Source organism: Gopherus flavomarginatus, chromosome 2, assembly GCF_025201925.1.
Source record: "Gopherus flavomarginatus isolate rGopFla2 chromosome 2, rGopFla2.mat.asm, whole genome shotgun sequence".
NCBI classification, from domain to species: domain Eukaryota; kingdom Metazoa; phylum Chordata; order Testudines; family Testudinidae; genus Gopherus; species Gopherus flavomarginatus.
The window spans coordinates 181,370,332-181,389,476 of NC_066618.1; the positions used below are offsets into that span (position 1 = coordinate 181,370,332).

At 38.5% G+C, this 19,145-nt stretch overlaps 1 protein-coding gene across 6 annotated transcripts in view; it reads right to left on the reverse strand.

Annotated features, from left to right (window-relative positions):
- Positions 1-862: 862 nt before the first annotated feature.
- The window catches only part of SLC35B3 (solute carrier family 35 member B3), a 41,559-nt gene continuing 23,276 nt past the window's right edge, over positions 863-19,145 (reverse strand). For 3 of the 6 annotated variants that reach the window (XM_050940150.1, XM_050940148.1, XM_050940147.1), the window contains 5 exons: positions 13,814-13,911; positions 9,151-9,243; positions 8,632-8,743; positions 3,120-3,189; positions 863-1,884 (listed from right to left, as the gene is read on the reverse strand). In XM_050940150.1, the coding sequence (XP_050796107.1) occupies positions 1,734-1,884; positions 3,120-3,189; positions 8,632-8,743; positions 9,151-9,243; positions 13,814-13,911 (524 nt within the window). In that variant the 3' untranslated portion in view covers positions 863-1,733. Of the gene's footprint in view, positions 1,885-3,119; positions 3,190-5,309; positions 5,449-8,318; positions 8,493-8,631; positions 8,744-9,150; positions 9,244-13,813; positions 13,912-19,145 lie in introns of those variants that run through there. The other 3 variants (XR_007772564.1, XR_007772562.1, XM_050940149.1) reach the window with 3 other exon arrangements.

Sequence of the window (19,145 nt, forward strand, 5' to 3'; positions counted from 1 at the left end):
GAACTTTTTAAAGTAACTATTCATACAAAACACGTTGCCACTTTTAACAAACATTCTTTCCAGCTACTCACAGCAAAGAATCATACATACTGAACTTCATACCTCAGACTGCTCATCTAGTCCATTAGGCCCTGCCTCTTCCCACCCCTATTCCAACTCCTTCTTCAAATCCCTGCCCCTGCCTCTTCCCAAGTGTGCCACACATCCCCACTCTTCCCGTCAGTGGGGGACGTGGTGTGCTCGGAGGGAGGAGGAAATGGGAGCTTGGCTGCCGGTGGAGTTGGCACCTATGGCAGGCTGCAGGAAATAACTCCGGGCCATGTGTTTGAGACCCCTGGCCTAACACATCACCTATTTTGGAGATCAGGAAGGAATTTTTCCTATTGGGCCAAACTGGTGGGGTCCAGAGGTGTTTTTTTTTCCTCTCATAGCTTTGTGGAGGCACAGTCCAGCATAAAAGGAATAAGAATAGGAATTTTAGTGTTTAGAAGGTAATAGGACTTTTTAGCTTATTGCAATGTATGACTAGTAAGAACCTTTTGCTGTAAGGACAAAGAGAGACCTGAAGTCTTTGCTGGGGGAGGGTGAGTGCGGGAAGGGAGGAAGAGAGGTGAGAGGATTCAGAAGTGAGGTGAATTATTGGTTTTATGGTGGGATCCTTTTAACTCCACTCTGGTCCCAATTTAACACTTGCTATGAGAGAGGGGATGGGCAGACAGCAATGGGTAGGGGTGTTGTTAGTTAAGTTTGTAGCTTGCCCCTTGAATCCAACCCTGTGCCTCTCATTTACCCACACCTCCTGATCAATAAGACCCTGTGTGTGCACTCTGTCCACTGAAAGAAAAATCTCACTGTCATCCACTCATGTTTGGAGTTAAAGCTTTAATTTGAGGACAGTAAAGAGAAATAATGTTTAATATATTAACCTGTGTGCTGTTAGAGAACTTACACTCACTGTTTTACACCAGTATAGTAAGCAGCAAACAACTCCTCTGATGGTGAGATAGTACTGCAAGCAGACACAGATCTTGGTACTTTTTTTCCCCCACATTGGGTTTAACAGCAATGTCTATGTGCACTTTTTAATAATTTTTAAAGCTGGATGATGGGGGAAAAATGGAAAAAAATCATGATTCTTTCAATCTCAAATTTAAAACATTAATCAGATTTTGGTTTCAACAGAAATGCCAATTACATTAACAAATGTATAATGTTGAGAATCTCATCAAGAACTTAAACTGAATTTTTATCTAAAATGAAAAATCATGACATACCTTATTCTCTCTCTTCCAACTTTAAAATTTCAATTTGGTCAATCAGTAACTGATTAGCTTCCATTAAGTGTTAATACAGTATTACTTTTAAATAATCCCAACCCAACAATAAAAACAAACAACCACTCATCTCAAATCAGCCAAATCTGACATGATAAAAATGCCCAAATTAATATGCCACTGTTCCCCATTTGGAGCATAGTTTTTCAGCAGTCTGCCAGGAGTTCCTTTCCTTCATTGGCTTGATAATGCCTTCTGACAATGGTATATAACACCTATGACGAATTCAAGTGCTCTGAAGAGAAGGCTCACAAAAAACTGTTCATGTCAAATCATCTGCAAGCAGACAATATGCCTTCAGCTCCTTTGGTTTTAGTAATGTTCCCTGTGGAAAGTGAACCAGTTGAAGACTGTTCCAATAAAAGAAGTCAGATTCAAAACATGGCATAAAACCACTGTCTACACAGTTTGTGACAACGTCCTTGTCTTTCTTTCTTCCACAGTTTTGTTCCAAAGACCTCGTAGTGAAGGCAGCTTGATTTTATCCATATTCTTACTGTAAACATTCAGAAATATACCCAGGACAACTAATAAACCTGACCAGACGTACCTGAATGGGGGAAAAGAGGAAAATAATCATAGTATTAACAGTTTATCTGTAGTGTGCCAATGATGTGCCTCACATTCTACAAAAAAATAAAGTCTCTGCCTCAAGAAATTGACAATCTAAAAGACGGTCTCCAGTGAGAGAGAAGTAAGTGGTAGGACCCAGCCAAGGTATTAGCTTAGCTCTTTATTATCCTCTCTCCTTCCTCTTAGCTAAGTAGACTGGAGAAGGACATTTATTTGACATAACCTGTCCACATATACTAAGCTATAATTAATTGTAATGGTTCTTAGCTATATGAATAAAATACCCTCAATCCGCAGTACATTCCCATGTTTACAGGAGCTATATTTTATGACTACTGCTCCTATATAGGGCTCTTTTCTCCATCATTACCTTGGATTGCCTGATTTCAGCACCTTTTTTTTGTTCCACTCATCAAAGTTGTTTGTTTACCATTAGGCTTTGTGATTTTTGTTTTTTTTTAATAAAGACTTCACCTCTTTCAGAGGGACTAAATTACATGTAAATATTTTGGGCATTCTTTGCTTTGCTTACATTCCTCCAATACAACTTGTTACAAAGTACAATGGCAATAAAGTTAAATGCTATTTTGTTTCAATCCAGAAGTAATTAGACTTGATGTAAATCATTTAGCCTTATTTATCAACATAAATCCTTTGGAAAGTATTCTAAAACCTTTTATTAAAAAGCTATGTCAATATTGCCAACAAACTTACAAGTTAATGGTCAAGATAATAGAAGGTTAGTTATAAAAAAGTATATTGGGTAAGATTTCAAAGTTGAACCTTATACAAGGAGAAAACTACATCATTTTATTGGAAAAAGTATAGTTCTTTAGCCTAAGTTTTCTCTACAGAGTAAGCCCCCAAGCAGCTAATTAACAAGTAAATGATAGATGTTACATAAGATTTTCTTAGACTACCAAATTCCTCCCCATCCCCCCAAAAACAACAAAAAACAAAACCATCACTTTCCGCCCACCCCCAATACGTACAAGGGATCTGTCCTCTAATGTTTTTGAGAAAAAATGAAATTATTCTCTCTGGCATAACAATCAACAAACCAGTCAATATTTACAACAACTTTCAAACATTTGTAGCAGAAAATCTTACTCAAATATTTTGATGGTGAACTGGTAATGTTGTTCAATTTCAGTGATCAAGAACCTGATTTTATGAAATACACAAGCCATAAAAGGAAAATTAGATACTTACTGGAATGTGAATGGCTTTGCAAAGAACAAAAAAGAAAGCACAATGGTCATTGCTTTTCTTCCTGTTGTTACTGCAGAAGAAAAACAATGGTTAACTCTAATTTGGATCTAGTTATAATCCAACTAAAGTTGTTATTAGGAGATATTAATAAACTAGGTAATTAAGGGCCTATCTATAGCAGGGATATTTGTAGTGGTAAGCTTCACCGGTGCAAACTGGTAGATGACTTGACCAGTGTCAAATAGTGTCAAGTATCAGAGGGGTAGCCGTGTTAGTCTGGATCTGTAAAAGCAGCAAAGAATCCTGTGGCACCTTATTTGACACCATCAGCTCAGGACTGAACAAAGACTGTGAATGGCTTGCCAACTACAGAACCAGTTTCTCCTCTCTTGGTTTTCACACCTCAACTTCTAGAACAGGGCCTCATCCTCCCTGATTGAACTGACCTCGTTATCTCTAGCTTGCTTGCTAGCATATATATACTGCCCCTGGAAATTTCCACCACATGCATCTGAAGAAGTGGGTATTCACCCACAAAAGCTCATGCTCCAAAACGTCTGTTAGTCTATAAGGTGCCACAGGATTCTTTGCTGCTTTTACAGTGTCAAATAGTGTTTGCACTGGGGGGTGTGGCTTCTCCTGGTTTGAAACTGGTGCACCACATCCACAGTGAGGTTTGCAATGATGCAGCAAAGCCAGTAAAGATATTCCTAGTACAGACACTCCCAAAGTAACCAGATTCATTTATCCCAATGCTCACTTTATTCTCACCAGATCATGGGCATCACGGGAATGTGATAAACCATCTTTGAAACTGTTGCCAGGAGAAATTGTGAACTAGATTATGTACATTTTTAAAACAAAATGAGGAGTTTAAACATGTTAATAAGATTTAGATATACTGTAACACTTACTATTACAATCTTACTTTATTTTGGACAGACTCTACCGACATAGATCCATGCTTTTGGTTTTATTTTGAAGGGCATAGGTATTTGCATCTTAACTTTTTTTGAAGATATTTAAAGTCTTATTTACATAACAGCAGGCCTCAGTACAGAGAAATAACTGGTCAGGACACCGAACGTGACAATGGATTTCAGAAGGTCACATGTACTACTTCACTAATCTCTGCCTACCTGCGATCTTGTCATTAAAGAAAATCTGAATTGTAGTTCATGTGGACATAATCCAATTAACAGATTTAGGTAAAGTTATAACCTGCTGGATTATGCCAAAATTAAACCCCAACTTCCATAAACTGCATTGAAATATCATATGAATTATCTGGTCTACATGGTCATGCTCTGACTGCATAACTGTTTATATAGTAGTCAAATATGAAACTACTCAACAATAACACTCATAGATGGTCTTAAATTTTTCCACAAGTGTTCTCTTAAAACTAGGATTAACATGGGCAGAATTATTCTCTTGTACCTTTGCTTTATCTTTACCTGATCTCAACTTTTTTTAGTAATTATCTTTACATTTTACGAAGTTTATGCGTATCAAATAAAATCATTTTCAATTAAGTGAAAAATGAAGGGAATAAAAAAGAAAATTGAGTTTTAATTAGAAAATAATTTAGATGAATAATTTAAAAATGGTTAAATTACACAAGTTTCTCAGTACTATTATTTCTGTTCTTTCACCAAATCAGTTATTAATTAAAATATTTATGTAACCATTTCCTTCTACATTAAGTGCCTTCTCTTTTTTCCAATTAAGTCTGATAATTTCTCATTCTGCTAATATAAATACAATTTTCATTAAATTCTTTTTTCCCCTCTTGCTCAATATGGGGGCAATCGGGGGGCAGTAACGAATGTGATGCTCTTCCAAGGCATGGTAAACATTTCCCCATTGCTACAGGCAAAGTAGAAAGGGCTAGGGTACTAAGACTGTCAAGGTCAGGCACAGGAATTCCTAGGAAGGTTTTACTATTCCACAGCATTCTTTAACATAGTAAAATACACTTTTAAAAAACTGTTTCAAGGCATGAAACAACTCTTCTCATCTGTGCTCATTTGAAATCAATGCATATAGCGAACTTGGTTAAAAAAGCAAAACTCAAACTACGACAGTGGCAAACTTGATTAAAATGCTTTACAATAAATTAGACAATTAATATTTTAGGTCAAAACTGTCCATAGTCTCCCTTCCACTACGGTAAATGAAGAACATTACCTTACAGAAACCAGCTTTTGAGGCAAGGGGAAGCAATAGCTCAGTGGTTTGAGCATTCGCCTGCTAAACCCAGGGTTGTGAGTTCAATCCTTGAGGGGGCCACTTAGGGATCTGGGGCAAAAATCAGTACTTGGTCCTGCTACTGAAGACAGAGGGCTGGACACAATGACCTTTCAAGGTCCCTTCCAGTTCCAGGAGATAGGTATATCTCCAATTATGTATTTATTAAGTTCCCTCGCATTCTCCTGCTTCCCCTTCCACCCCCACTTCCTTGTGACTGATGTTTGTATTTATAAAAAGGGGTAACCTAAGGAAGAAATGAGCCTGACAACTGTTTTTGACACACAGCTATTACAGCTATATAAACTACAGGAGGATCAGGGACACAATTTAGTCTTGTGAAATATATCCAAATGAAATTTTACCCTCTCGAAGTCTAACAATTCCCTTGTTTTAAACAGCTCTGGGTATGTCTGTGTCATAGTCAACTATGATAAGGAGCATTAATTTAAAAAGGATTTTGGAAATAAGGACATAGAAAGAGAAAAACCTGACTCTCTCCTGACTTCTTGAGTTGGAAACAACTTGATAAAGTCATTTCGAGACACCTTAATAAGGTCCTTTCTCCTCTTCCCATTCAAAACCAGAGACAACCTTGATATGCAAGCAGCTTCTATGATTGCTGACTTGCAAGGTCACAATAATACAGATTAATAATGTTCACTTAGAGATGTAATTTTGCTGTAGCTAGTTTTTTACATTAAAGTAACACTATGTGCTAAAATATTATGACCAGCTCCATGATGATGGCTGAATGAACACAGATGTAAACCACAGTAAATTAGTACAGATAATCACTAAATCATGGTCTGTCATACTTGCCATTATGGTAATACATTTGATTTTAGAAACAATGTAAAGCTTAAACAAATTATTGATAAGTAAATATACTACTCCTGACAGTGGAATCATCCTCCATTAAGTATGTTACGGAGACAAAACATTAATAGACTAAATCAGTGGTGTTCAACCTTTTTTTCATTTGCAGACCCCTAAAAAAAATTCCAAAATCAGGGGAGGACCCCTTTGGAAATCTGAAACATACTCTGTGGACCACAGGTTGAAAATCACTGGAATAAATTAATATTTCCCTATTGGAAAAAGTACTGGTGTCCAGTGTTTCATATAGGATCTGTTTAGCACTGATCATTTTTCATTAAACTGCAGTTCCTCTTCTCTGAGCAAGGGGAGGAAAAAAATTCATTGCTAGCACATTCCCTATGTCAGTTCCAAGACTGAGTTAAGACTGAACTATTTTTAGTGTGCACAACACCCTGTTCCCCTGCAAAGTTAATGCATAAGCAGGTGAGGTTCCTTGCTGCTGAGACACTAAGGGCTTAGTAACTTCAATATTTATGTAGATGGCAAATCTTCTGAGCTGGCTCAAGATTTTCATGCTCACCACACAACTATCTCAGATGGTTGACTACTCAACATATGTAGCTGGGCATATTCTTGATTATATTACTTGGGATGAAATCAGTGGTTGAGAGACTGGAATTTCTATCTAGGTCATGGATGTCTCATTGCCACAGATCCACTTGATACTTGTCAATCTGGGCACTGACCTGCGTATGGACACAGACTGCATGGGTGCTGCTAATATAGCTTCTCTTGCCAATGAGTGGAAGTGTCCATGCCATCTACAGATGATACTTTCAATACTACTGATTAATACTGTTGATGCTACAGATCATAAGATGTTGTGCCTTCGTACCTCGACAGGACAAGGGGGCCCTAGGGTGACTTTTTTTTCCTTTCTTGTGGAGCATTCCCAGAGAATGGTATTGGGTATCTTCTTTCCTGGGAACACTCCCTTCTTGAGTCCCACAGGATTCCATCTTGTCACCTCTCCTGTTCTTTGCATATATGTTACTCTTAGAAGCATTAGTAATTACTTAAGTACTTTCAGAATACTGATGACACAGCACAGTATAACAATGTCTTCTGATGTACCGGGTGCAGGCATGTGCCATACTAAGCATCTGGTAGTCCTTATATATGCTCCATTTTCTTTCTGGAACAAGATGGGAGTAACACTGCAAGGTTGGGCAAAGCATCTGCAAGACTAGACAAAGAGTTTATTTGCATCTTTGATAGAAGGTGGTGTCTGATACCTCCCAACACAGGTTGCATTCTAAATATACAGTAAGATTTCCATCTGCTATTAAGAAATCAAATAGCAACTTCCTTGGTTTGGAAGAGAGTGAACTGGTGGCAGGGTATTCAGCTTTGGAATTCACACACTCCCTTGGTTAAAAATAGCTTTTATCTGTTGACCAGCAGGGCATGCTACAAAGCCCAACTGTTCACACAGGCTTTTGTGGTGGATGTAGTAAGATGGAACTGATGAAGGTTGAAAGTTGAGTTGGTGTTGTGGGAAGGGAAGATATTGTTCTGACTTCTGCTTCTACCTGACTGCTTGCTGTTTAAATTTCTGAATGAAGGAGATGGACTGTTGGAATTATATTTATAGATGGCATTTTTAATGGCTGTCAAGGGTGCCTAGAGCACAGGACCAGCACTTATTTTGTATTTATAAAAAAAAAAAAAGCTACAAATCAAAGCTAATATAATAAAAGTTAGATAGGATAAGATGCCCTGTATCTCTGATCTAAATCCAGACATGTACAATTCAACATATCTTGTTATCCTAGTCAGATGACCAAGCAAGATTTCAGGGGTTGAAAATACATTTTTTTTTTCCCCACCAAACCTGCAATGTACAGCTACTATTGCCTTAACAGCATCTAATTATAAATGTCTGCAGGTTCAAGGCCTTAAACAGAGTGCACTACATAAATCTATTGAGAATATATGTAGAAAGGCTTCCTGGAATTTCTCAGAGGCTGTGATTTTATGTCTGGAAAGCATGATACTGCCTTTTGCACATCTGTGCCCCTTTTTATTTTAACACTTTTTTTCCTCCCTGTCCCAAATAAGTCTTACCTTTTTGCTTATATTTTGGTGTGTATTTCTGATTCCACAGATCTGTCAAGTGTATTGTTTATGTATCTAGCAGGGCTCCTGGTGTTCATATATTTGTGCACAAGCCCTTCTAGGTGAAGGCACTGGGTTAGAAAGAACCTTGGTTTCCAAATATACTGCAATAGAGAAGTCATGCTACATGAACTCAGGTAAATCAGCTCACAGAGTAGAAGCAAGAGAGAGCAAGAACAATTCTCACAAGCTTTGTCCTAAATGGGAAAGTAGGAGTAGATTGTTTTTATATTAATATACTAAATATGTAATTTGTTCATACCTGTTACAGCCAGAAGGGCACCGAAGATTTTAATCAACGCTAGAACAAAAGATATTCCAAAATATCCAGTCAGGGAAAAAAAGAATGCATAACCATAAGTCTGAACTGGATGCTGCAACAACAAAAAACCTGTTAGGACAATGCAAAACAAACCCTGAGGTGCTGAAAAATGAAATAAAATGATAGACTTTAATCAACTGCGTGAGCAATAATAAGATGTTCAACAATGCATTCATGCAGAGGTTCTTATTTAATTTTCATTAAATAATGGAAAAATAAGATTATGAACTCAGTTATGGCACTTTTTAAAATTCAGCTACTTTATTGATCAAGGACTAAAAAAAAAGATTAATTTGCAAGTTGGACAAGTTTACCTGTACTCCAGATCAGACAGTTATGTTAAGAGAACAGCAAGACTCGTCACACTATATTAACAATAATCTTTATAGTGAGGAGTCCTCAGTACATAGAAAACTATTTAAACGTTTTTATTTTAAAATGAGATTAATCAGTGTTTACCTTTGAACAAAATGTTACTGCAGGACTTAATCCGCTAGTGCATGTCAATCCCAATAAAATGTACACAAAACCTATTGAATAGGAATACAGAACCTGGAATAGTTAAAATAAAAATATTAGTTAGTCCTACTAAACAATTAAAGTAGGAAATTAAATGCTTTCCAATATATGGCTGTGTTAATATACTCCATTAATTCTAAATGCAGCACATAATATCCTCAAACATTAGTATTTAAGTAAATATATGAAAAGTGAGAGTGGGTAACAGGATCACGATTTTCCATTTTACCACTACCCCACACAAAATAAAATCTCTCAGATGCAGAAAGTCAGTTACTAATATCCTCAGACCAGCCCTAAAAGAGAAAGCGGATACTTCGAACTCAGAATTTCGTTGCTTAAGTAAAACTTTGAACAATTATAAATACATGCAGTTGTTTTAACTATTTTTAATTTACAAAACTCCAAGTAAATACACTTATAAATTACATAAACAAAACTACATTGTTAGCAAAAGCCAAGCATTCATAAATTTGGAAATGCCATAATTAAGGTTGCCCGTGCAACCTTAATTCAGTCTGCTTGAGCATGTTCATCATGACAGTCTTTAATTTACATGACCACATACTATTTTTTGTCCACAGAACCCATGCCTCATTCAGTGAGAAGGACAGTGATCACTAATATTTTTTTATTTTCGTCATTTGGGGTGTAGCACTTTGTACTCACTGCACATCGTCCGAACACTGCACTGAATATAGAATTAACTTACTCATGAGCTTTTCTACTATAATCTCATAGTATCTCGGATATTTACTGACATTAATAAGTTATCTTCACAAAACCCCTGTGAGATGAGATGGCATTTCCGCCCCCCTCTGCCCAGATCAGGAAACGAGAGACAGAGACTAAAGACCAAAATTATCAGAAGTGTCCACTAATTTTGGGAGATGGATTTCAGACACCAAGATCCTGATTTTTTCAGAGTACTTAATATTTTATGCATTTATAACACAGCTCCTACTTCTATTACAGTTGTGAGAGCTCAAACACTCCTTCAGATCTGGCCCTACACGTCTCCTGCTGGGCATCGAGAAAACATGTGACACACAATTAGTGGCCACTTGTGAATAGTTTGGTTTAAGCAACTTGCCCAGCATCATATAGGAACTATGTGGTGGAACTTGCAGTGGGAGGGTTACTATCTCCACAATGGAAATATTTCAATAAATTCGTGTATGTGTGGGAGGGCAGAGGCAACAACAGGAACTGGAGGGGCTGTGGTGCCCAGGATAGGCACCAAGGAGCAGGTCGGAACTTTCAGCATTCATATTCTCAATCTGGAGCCGGCTCCTTCCCTGTCCTGCCACGCCCCTGCCCACCAGGTGACAGATGCAGGGACAGAATCCAATTCTCCAGGGCAGCCTTAATCTGCCTTGACCATGAGACAATCCTTTCTCTTCCCACAATAATCCCCTGCTTCCTCAATGAATGAGGCAAATGTCCTACAGACAACCAATTCATACATTACACAATCTCAAACAATTCCCAAAGCATCGTCCAGTGTGTGCATAGAACAAGGCAGATGTCCTGTGGAAAAAACTAAATGCAATCAAAAAGATTTTATTATAATGTATACGTACTAAGAGGTTAGGTAAACTTAATTCTTGCATTTCCTAATTTTTGAGTACTTGACTTTGCAACCTTAATGTTCTTTTAACATCTTTTTTGGATGCCTCATCCTAAATTCTTTAAAAACTTAAAACATTAGAAAAACAAATTTCATCAGCATGTACAACCATATTGACCCCTTCCCCACAGTAAGACATCAGCACAATCCTCTACCACTGTAGCTAATGAAGGCTGTTATTTTGTATGTGGATCTACCACTACAAGCATCTATAGACATATATTTTGCCAGTGGGTTTCACAGCTATTTGTTAGACAGCAAAACAATGTGGAGACTATGGAATAATAGGTTCTATTCCAGATTTTGTAGGGAAGTGTGCTCTAGTAATTAGACCACTGCTACTATGACAAAGTATTAGGGAATCTTAACTATAGGCATCATTATCTTCACTGAATACAATTTGAAAAAACAAATGTAATTGAAGAAAAAAGGTTTTGCTTTATAAAATACGTATGGCAATATGTTATTGCAGCAAAACCGAAAAGTATACTAATTACAATGTCAAAGTCACAAAATTTTAATGATCAGTTTGAATAAAATGCATCAAACAGCAATATATTTTTTTAATGCGGTTAACTCCAAAAAAAGTGTCCATTTACTCTGGCCTTGTTCTCTACTATGAAAATTTTATTAATTCCACTAAGGGAAGAAAGCCTACAAGAGTTCTCAGAACCATATTTAATTAACATTTTCAATTTGACTTACAGATTAATGGGTTGGCTATTAATGTGTATTTATTGCCAACAAACATCAACTCTTTTTTTGAGCTCACGGGCATCAAAGTTACTTCACACTTTCACTTCACTAGTACTAGACATTTGTTGTTTTGATTAGCTGCAGATTCTTTCACTTGGTAGAACTTGTTCATATCCCTGGTGATTTTGTTTCCCCCTTTCTGCCATGGTCTTCCTATGTAGCAATAAGACAGTAAGTATATAAAATGGTAAAATTATTTGATTCTCAATACAAAACATTGGTAAAAATTATTCTTTCCTCAAATCTTGTTGGCACTTAGGAGGACAAGGATTTTAAAAAGAGCTGATTACTGCTTCAAAAAGCGATGAAGAGCTTCTGGGCTTCATATGCATTTCGAAATCCCATACTGCTCATTATTATAAAGGCATTTAATTTTCAAGCTCTGATTATTTTCTAAAGTAATTTCTAATGGGGTTAGTCACAGTGCCTCTGTTCTGTACTGAGGATAGACTACTAAACTCTGATGAGGTAAAGTTTTAATGGATGTGCTTCTATTGATATCTGCATATAATGTAAATTTTACCAAAGTTCAGAGGAGTTCTCCAATCATTTTAAACTTTTCAGTTGCATCTCCTGGTTCTTTTATTCTAAGCTTTGTGCATCCCAATTTGTATCTTTTGGGACTGAATAACATTTGTCAAGTCAATCTGAAGATTTTGTCACTGCTCTTTAGAAAATTAGCTCCATTTCAGAAGTTTTTTTTTGTTTTTTTTGTTTTTAAATAAAAAGGGTGTCAGTACCTTTGTGACAAGTCTCTTCTAACCCTGGTATTCTATGACAGGTTTCAGAGTAGCAGCCGTGTTAGTCTGTATCCGCAAAAACAACACGAGTACTTGTGGCACCTTAGAGACTAACACATTTATTTGAGCATGAAGTGGGCTGTAGCCCACGAAAGCTTATGCTCAAATAAATGTGTTAGTCTCTAAGGTGCCACAAGTACTCCTGTTCTTTTTGCAGTACCTTTGTGGTCTGTCACTTTTGATGTTTAGTCTGTTTTTTTACACTGCTTATGGAAAAGGTAGTTTAATTCAAAGTTCTGGATTTTTTTAAAATCAATTACAATGTTAAGTCCATTAGGATTCTGTCAAGTTTTTAGCAGCTCTGGACCAAACTGATTACAGCAGGTGTTACAAACTGCTTGTCTATATATGCGATACAAACATCAAATGTTGGACTGCTTTCCCATATTATCTGGGGCAATTATTCAGTAGTGTCAACTCACTGCCTAGTGTTTTTTTAGGGTTGATCTCTCCTATCTACATGCTCTCCCCATAAATGTAATTTGCCAATACAATTTCAGATTTCACTATTATGCTACTAGTCCCACAGTTGTGTTTTTCTTAGGTATATCTACAGCACTATAATATGGATGGTCACTAATGGCCAGATTTTTAAAGGTACAAGCTGCTGAATGAGATTTTTAAAAACATTAAAATGAATGGACAAAATACAAAATAATTCAAGCTATTGATTTCAGTTATACAGGAAGGATGCATAAACAAAGGATATGCTTCCTGTCTATACAAACATTAGACAAAAATAGGATAGAATTACTGCAACTTCAAAACTTGTTTCATTTAATAATGTACACAAATGTGTACCTTTGAAGGTAAAGAGTACAGCAGCACAAGCACTTTCTTTTTATATGCATGATAAAACAGATTAAGTTTTGGTTTGCCATTACATTATCAGTATATCCTGACTTTCGTAGAATCTCTCTTAAAAATAGGAGAAAATTCCAACTCCGTATGTATTGGTATAGTCTATGTCAGTGGTTCTCAACAGATGTAAGTGTACTCCTGGGGCTATGCAGAGGTCCTCCAGAGGGTACATCAACTCATCTAGATAGCTGCCTAATTTTACAACAGACTACATAAAAAGCACTAGCGAAGTCAATACAAACTAAAATTTCATACAATTTGTTTACACTGATCTATATAATACATTTCAGTGTATAAGTGCAATATTTATATTCCAATTGATTTATATTATAATTATATGGTAAAAAGGGGAAAGTAAGCGATTTTTCAGTAATAGTGTGCTGAGATGCCTTTGTATTTTTATCTCACATTTTGTAAGCAAGTAGTTTTTAAGTGCGGTGAAACTTGGGAGATAAACAAGACAAATCAGACTTCTGAAAGGAGTACAGGAGTCTGGAAAAGTTGAGAGCCACTGGTCTGCATGACAGAACACTAGATTAAAGAGTCATGTATTTACCATTTCTGAATTGGAACCATTGTGTAACTTCATAGCTTTTTCCTGCACATTTCCTATAACTGCATCTGCACAGAGAGCAAGGGATATAAGGACCACACCTTCAAAGAAAAGAAAAAAGGGAAAAACAAACAGTATTAATTAATAAGACAAACGCCATTCTACACTCACCCTATAGTGATAAGTGTAGTGTAGGATGCTAACTCAAACAATTTTCACTTTGCTTATACTGGTTTAGACCATAAGTTTTGGAAGGCAGGAATTGTCTTATTTTACACAGACCGGTACCACGGGGCAGCAAACCCTGATATAGGCATCTGGGCTCTCATGCATTACAAATAAGTAATAATGATTAAACTTTCAGATCAAATTGAATCTGAATATTTTTCATGTAAAATATAGTATGTCTTGTTGGAAAGAAAAGAAAAAGCAATGTCCAGTATATTTAATAAACACACAAAAAAGGGAAAACATGGAAATATTGACCAAACAACAAAAGCAAGAGGATTCACAGTGAAAGGTTTTCAGTTTTCTGAACTTACTTTATTTGCCTACGTGCTGTTCAGGTACAAGATGAATGCGTGTTTATGTATATGCTGCACTACTTGGCCACAACAAACTCACTGCATGGCAGGTAATGTTATCAGCTTAACAATAACAAAAATTAATAATTCTTTATCCATCACAAGTCAACTGATTTCCAAACTGATTCTTTCACTATTTTACCAACTAATATCTCTGACATTCCAGGAGTTAGGATTAATGCTGGATATTGTATGAAAACATGATGGAATCCCAGCTTTCATAAAAGTATAACATTAAATTAACTAGCAGCACACAAGATGTCAATAGTTAGTAATGTCTATATTCTATTGTTTCTCATACCATGACCATCATAATTGAATGGTGAGGGCAAAAACAGCAAACAAGTAGGTTAATCAGCATGACATTACTTAAGATTTCATATTTCACTGGCAGACATTTTGTTGGACCAGTACAAATACTTTAAGGAAGGAATAAACTTTTCCTATCAGAAAAATTATTGATCCTTGGGACTGTTTGAATTGGAAAACTTTTTAAGTTCCTAACTTCCTTAAAAATTTAGTTATAAAGTTGCCTCCATGCTACAATTTTGGGTCTTTGCCATTTTCTAACCACCAAGAAGCAAGCAGAAGGAGATGAATCTATAATCTATTTAATCAGGTATCTAGGGGCACTGTTACAACAATGGCACTGTATATGCGAAAAAACTTCTTTATAATTAGCAGCAGAAGCCAGAACAGGAGTAATAAGCCTGAAGAAACATCTGATGCCTGAGTGAAATACACTGATGGAAAAACAGGCCCTATGGGACTTACTTCATTAGTTTGTTTATAACTTATTGTTTTTGGGTTTTGTTTTTTTTTAAATAAAAACCACTTCTTTCTCCCTTAGCGAGAGGAGCACGTAGTATCTGGTCAAGGAAGTTTTGCGTCGGTCATATTTCCTACATTTTTACATCACTACCCATTATATGACTTTTAAACTATACTTATTCATATACTTTATTAGTCTGTAGCTTGAATCCGTTACAATGCCAATATGGGTGTACCACTATAAAATAAGATGATAGTGCATACTAGCCAGTTTAATCTAATAATTCAACAGTTTTATTTAAAGGCACAAAAGTCCAATCCATACTGACAGAATCTGAAAAAAGTTTTCTGAAAAAAACCCCAAACACCATAAAAGTGTTTTGATCTCACTTTACATTAATATAAATCAGCAATAACTGAAAGCAATGATGGTAAAACAGTAAGATCTGAACCTGGTCCAAAACCTTAAGACACAGCAGGGTACACACAATTTGAATCAAATGGACCATTTCCTTTGTACTTCACAGTTTTTTTTGTGGGGGTGGGTGGGGAGAGGAAATTTTGCGCACACACAAAAAATAAAAGAAGATTCTTTGCTATGTTAATCCATGCAAAGTTTCTAAACCACACATCTTGCATTTAAGAAAAAACACACACTCTTCCAAAACGGGTTATTTAAAGCTAATGAATAACTAACAAAATTATCTCCCAATTCAAATACTTTATAATGTATTTTAAAAGTCCACACTGCAGGTGATCAGCAGAACACACTAAAGTTACTCAGCCAAACACAATTATTGTAACATTAATTAAGCTATGGGCTAAACTGTGTCTCCCGCTGCAGATGTAGGCTTGAGGGGATGTGTGTGCAGGAAATTTTTATCCCATACTCCTTCCATGCAGAGACCAACCAGGATAAGGTTCCCATCACTGGAGATTGGATAGATAGTACTGCCAGTAGAGTGGCCAGAGGAGGAACAGTTTCTGTTGCACATAGGGGCGGCTCCAGGCACCAGCACATCAAGTGCGTGCTTGGGACAGCAAGCCATGGGCGGTGGTCTTCTGGTCTCTGTGAGGGCGGCAGTCAGGCTGCCTTCGGTGGCATGCCTGCGAGAGGTCTGCCGGTCCTGCGACTTCAGCGGAAATTCGGTGGCGGGTATGACGAAGGCGCGGGACCAGTGGACCTCCTGCAGGCATGCCACCACATCTGCGTTACCAGTGGACCTCCCGCAGGCGTGCCGCCGAAAACCACCTGACTGCTGTGCCTGGAACTCCACCAGAGAGGTCCTTTGGGGCCATCTGCCTGTCCCAAGACAGGATAAAGGAGGAGGGTTGGGCGTGGGGCTAGCAACTCCATCCCGTAAAAAATCAACCTGCTACAGAAACGCCAACAATAGAGACAACAGAGACTTTTACCCTGGAAAAAGAAGGGTCTTCAACTCAAAGATGCATGACGCTGGGTGGTAAATGCCGTGAGGAAGCCACTAAGCCGATTACCCTTCTTGCAACCAGGAGGATTACCATAGGCACATGGAACGTGAGGACCATGTACGAGTCAGGAAAGATGGCGCAGGTTGCAGCAGAGATGAGGAGCAACAACCTGACCCTATTAGGCATTAGCGAGACAAGATGGACGCAAGCGGGGCAGAGACGACTGTTGACAGGAGAGCTGTTGCTGTATTCAGGACATGAAGAGAGCGACGCACCCCACACACAGGGAGTAGGCTTCATGTTGTCCAAGCAGGCACAGAGAGCACTGATTGGTTGGGAGGCACATGGTCCCAGGATCATCACAGCATCCTTCAGAACTAAAATGAAGAGGATTAAGATGAATGTTGTTCAGTGCTACGCTCCAACTAATGACAGCGAAGAGGAGGACAAAGATTATTTTTACAACAGACTCCAGAAAATATTAGAGATTCTCCCAGACAAAGACATCATCATCCTTCTGGGAGACTTTAATGCCAAAATTGGACCTGACAACACAGGATATGAACAAGTCATGGGGACCCACGCTCTGGGAGAGATGACTGAGAATGGAGAGAGATTTGTGGATCTGTGTGCACTTAACAACCTGGTCATAGGAGGTAGCATCTTTCCTCACAAGCGGATCCACAAGAGTACCTGGGTATCACCAGCAGGCATGACAGAAAATCAGATCGATCATGTCTGCATTAGCAAGAAGTTCAGAAGATCCTTGCAGGACGTTAGAGTTAGAAGAGGAGCAGACGCGGCGTCCAACCATCACTTAGTGGTGGCCAGATTGAAGCTGAAGCTGAAAAAGAACTGAATAGACGCGTCAGACAGAAGAGTGAAGTACAACGTCAGCCTTCTGAAGGACCATAAGACCAAGGAAGTTTTGGACTGATGCTGAAGAATAAGTTTTCAGTATTACAGGATCGGTCTGAGGAAGAGGAAGACAGTGTACTAAACAGATGGCAGAAAGTGAGAGAGACACTTAGGTCAGTATGCCAGGAAGTGCTTGGAATTAAGAAACACCAGCAGAAAGAGTGGATCACTGCAGAGACCTTGATCAAGATAGACGACAGAAAGAAGAAGGCAGCAGTCAATAACAGCAGGACTAGAGCAGCAAAGGCCAAAGCTCAAAAAGAGTATGCTGAAGCCCATAGAGCAGTGAAGAGGAATATCAGGAAGGACAAGAGAGAGTATGTGAATGAACTGGCAGCAGAAGCAGAGCAGGCAGCATATAGCGGTAATATGAAACAGCTGTATGATACTACCAAGCGACTGTCTGGAAAGTTCAGCAAGCCAGAACGTCCCGTTAAAGACAAGCAGGGAAAGTCTATAACAGGAATAGAACAACAGATGAACAGATGGGCGGAGCACTTTGAGGACCTCCTGAACAGACCAGCACCACCAAATCCACCAGATATCAACCCAGCCAATGAGGACCTCCCAATTAATTGCAATAAACCAACCAGAGATGAGATCAGAAAAGCCATCACCATGATGAAGAACAGGAAGGCCGCTGGACCTGATGACATCCCAGCAGAGACCCTGAAAGCAGACCTGGATGCTTCAGTGGAAATGCTCTACCCCCTCTTTGAGAAGATATGGGAAGAAGAAGTGATTCCGGCAGACTGGAAAGAGGGGTATCTCATCAAAATCCCCAAGAAAGGAGATCTTAGCAACTGTGCCAATTATAGAGGAATCACACTCCTGTCGGTGCCAAGGAAGGTCTTCAACCGAGTCCTCTTAGAGAGAATGAAGGATGCTATCGATCCACAGCTACGAGATGAACAGGCAGGTTTCCGGCAGAATAGATCATGCACAGACCAGACAGTAACGCTTCGCATCATAGTCGAGCAGTCTATGGAGTGGAACTCCTCGTTGTACATCAACTTTGTTGATTATGAGAAAGCATTCGATAGTGTGGATCGAGAGACCCTCTGGAAGCTCCTTCGGCACTACGGCATCCCAGCAAAGGTGGTCAACCTGATCAAGAAGTCATATGACGGTATACACTGTAGAGTGATCCATGGAGGGCAGCTTACTAACAGCTTCCAGGTGCAAACTGGAGTCAGGCAAGGATGCTTGTTGTCACCATTTCTCTTTCTCCTCGTCATTGATTGGATTATGAGGACATCCACTTATGAGCGTAGGAACGGAATCCAGTGGACGTTGTGGACCCAGCTTGATGACCTGGACTTTGCTGACGACCTTGCACTCCTTTCGCCCAGTAAACAGCAGATGCAAGAGAAGACCAACGTAGTGGCAGCCACGTCATCACAGGTTGGCCTCAACATTCACAAGGACAAGACCAAGATCCTTAGGATTAACTCCATCAGCAATGACCAAGTCACACTGAATGGAAGCCCCCTGGAAGAAGTGCAGTCCTTCACCTACCTAGGTAGCATCATCGACCAGCAGGGTGGCACAGACGCAGACATCAAAGTAAGGATTGGTAAGGCAAGAGCAGCCTTCTTACAGCTCAAGAACATCTGGAGCTCCAGAGAGCT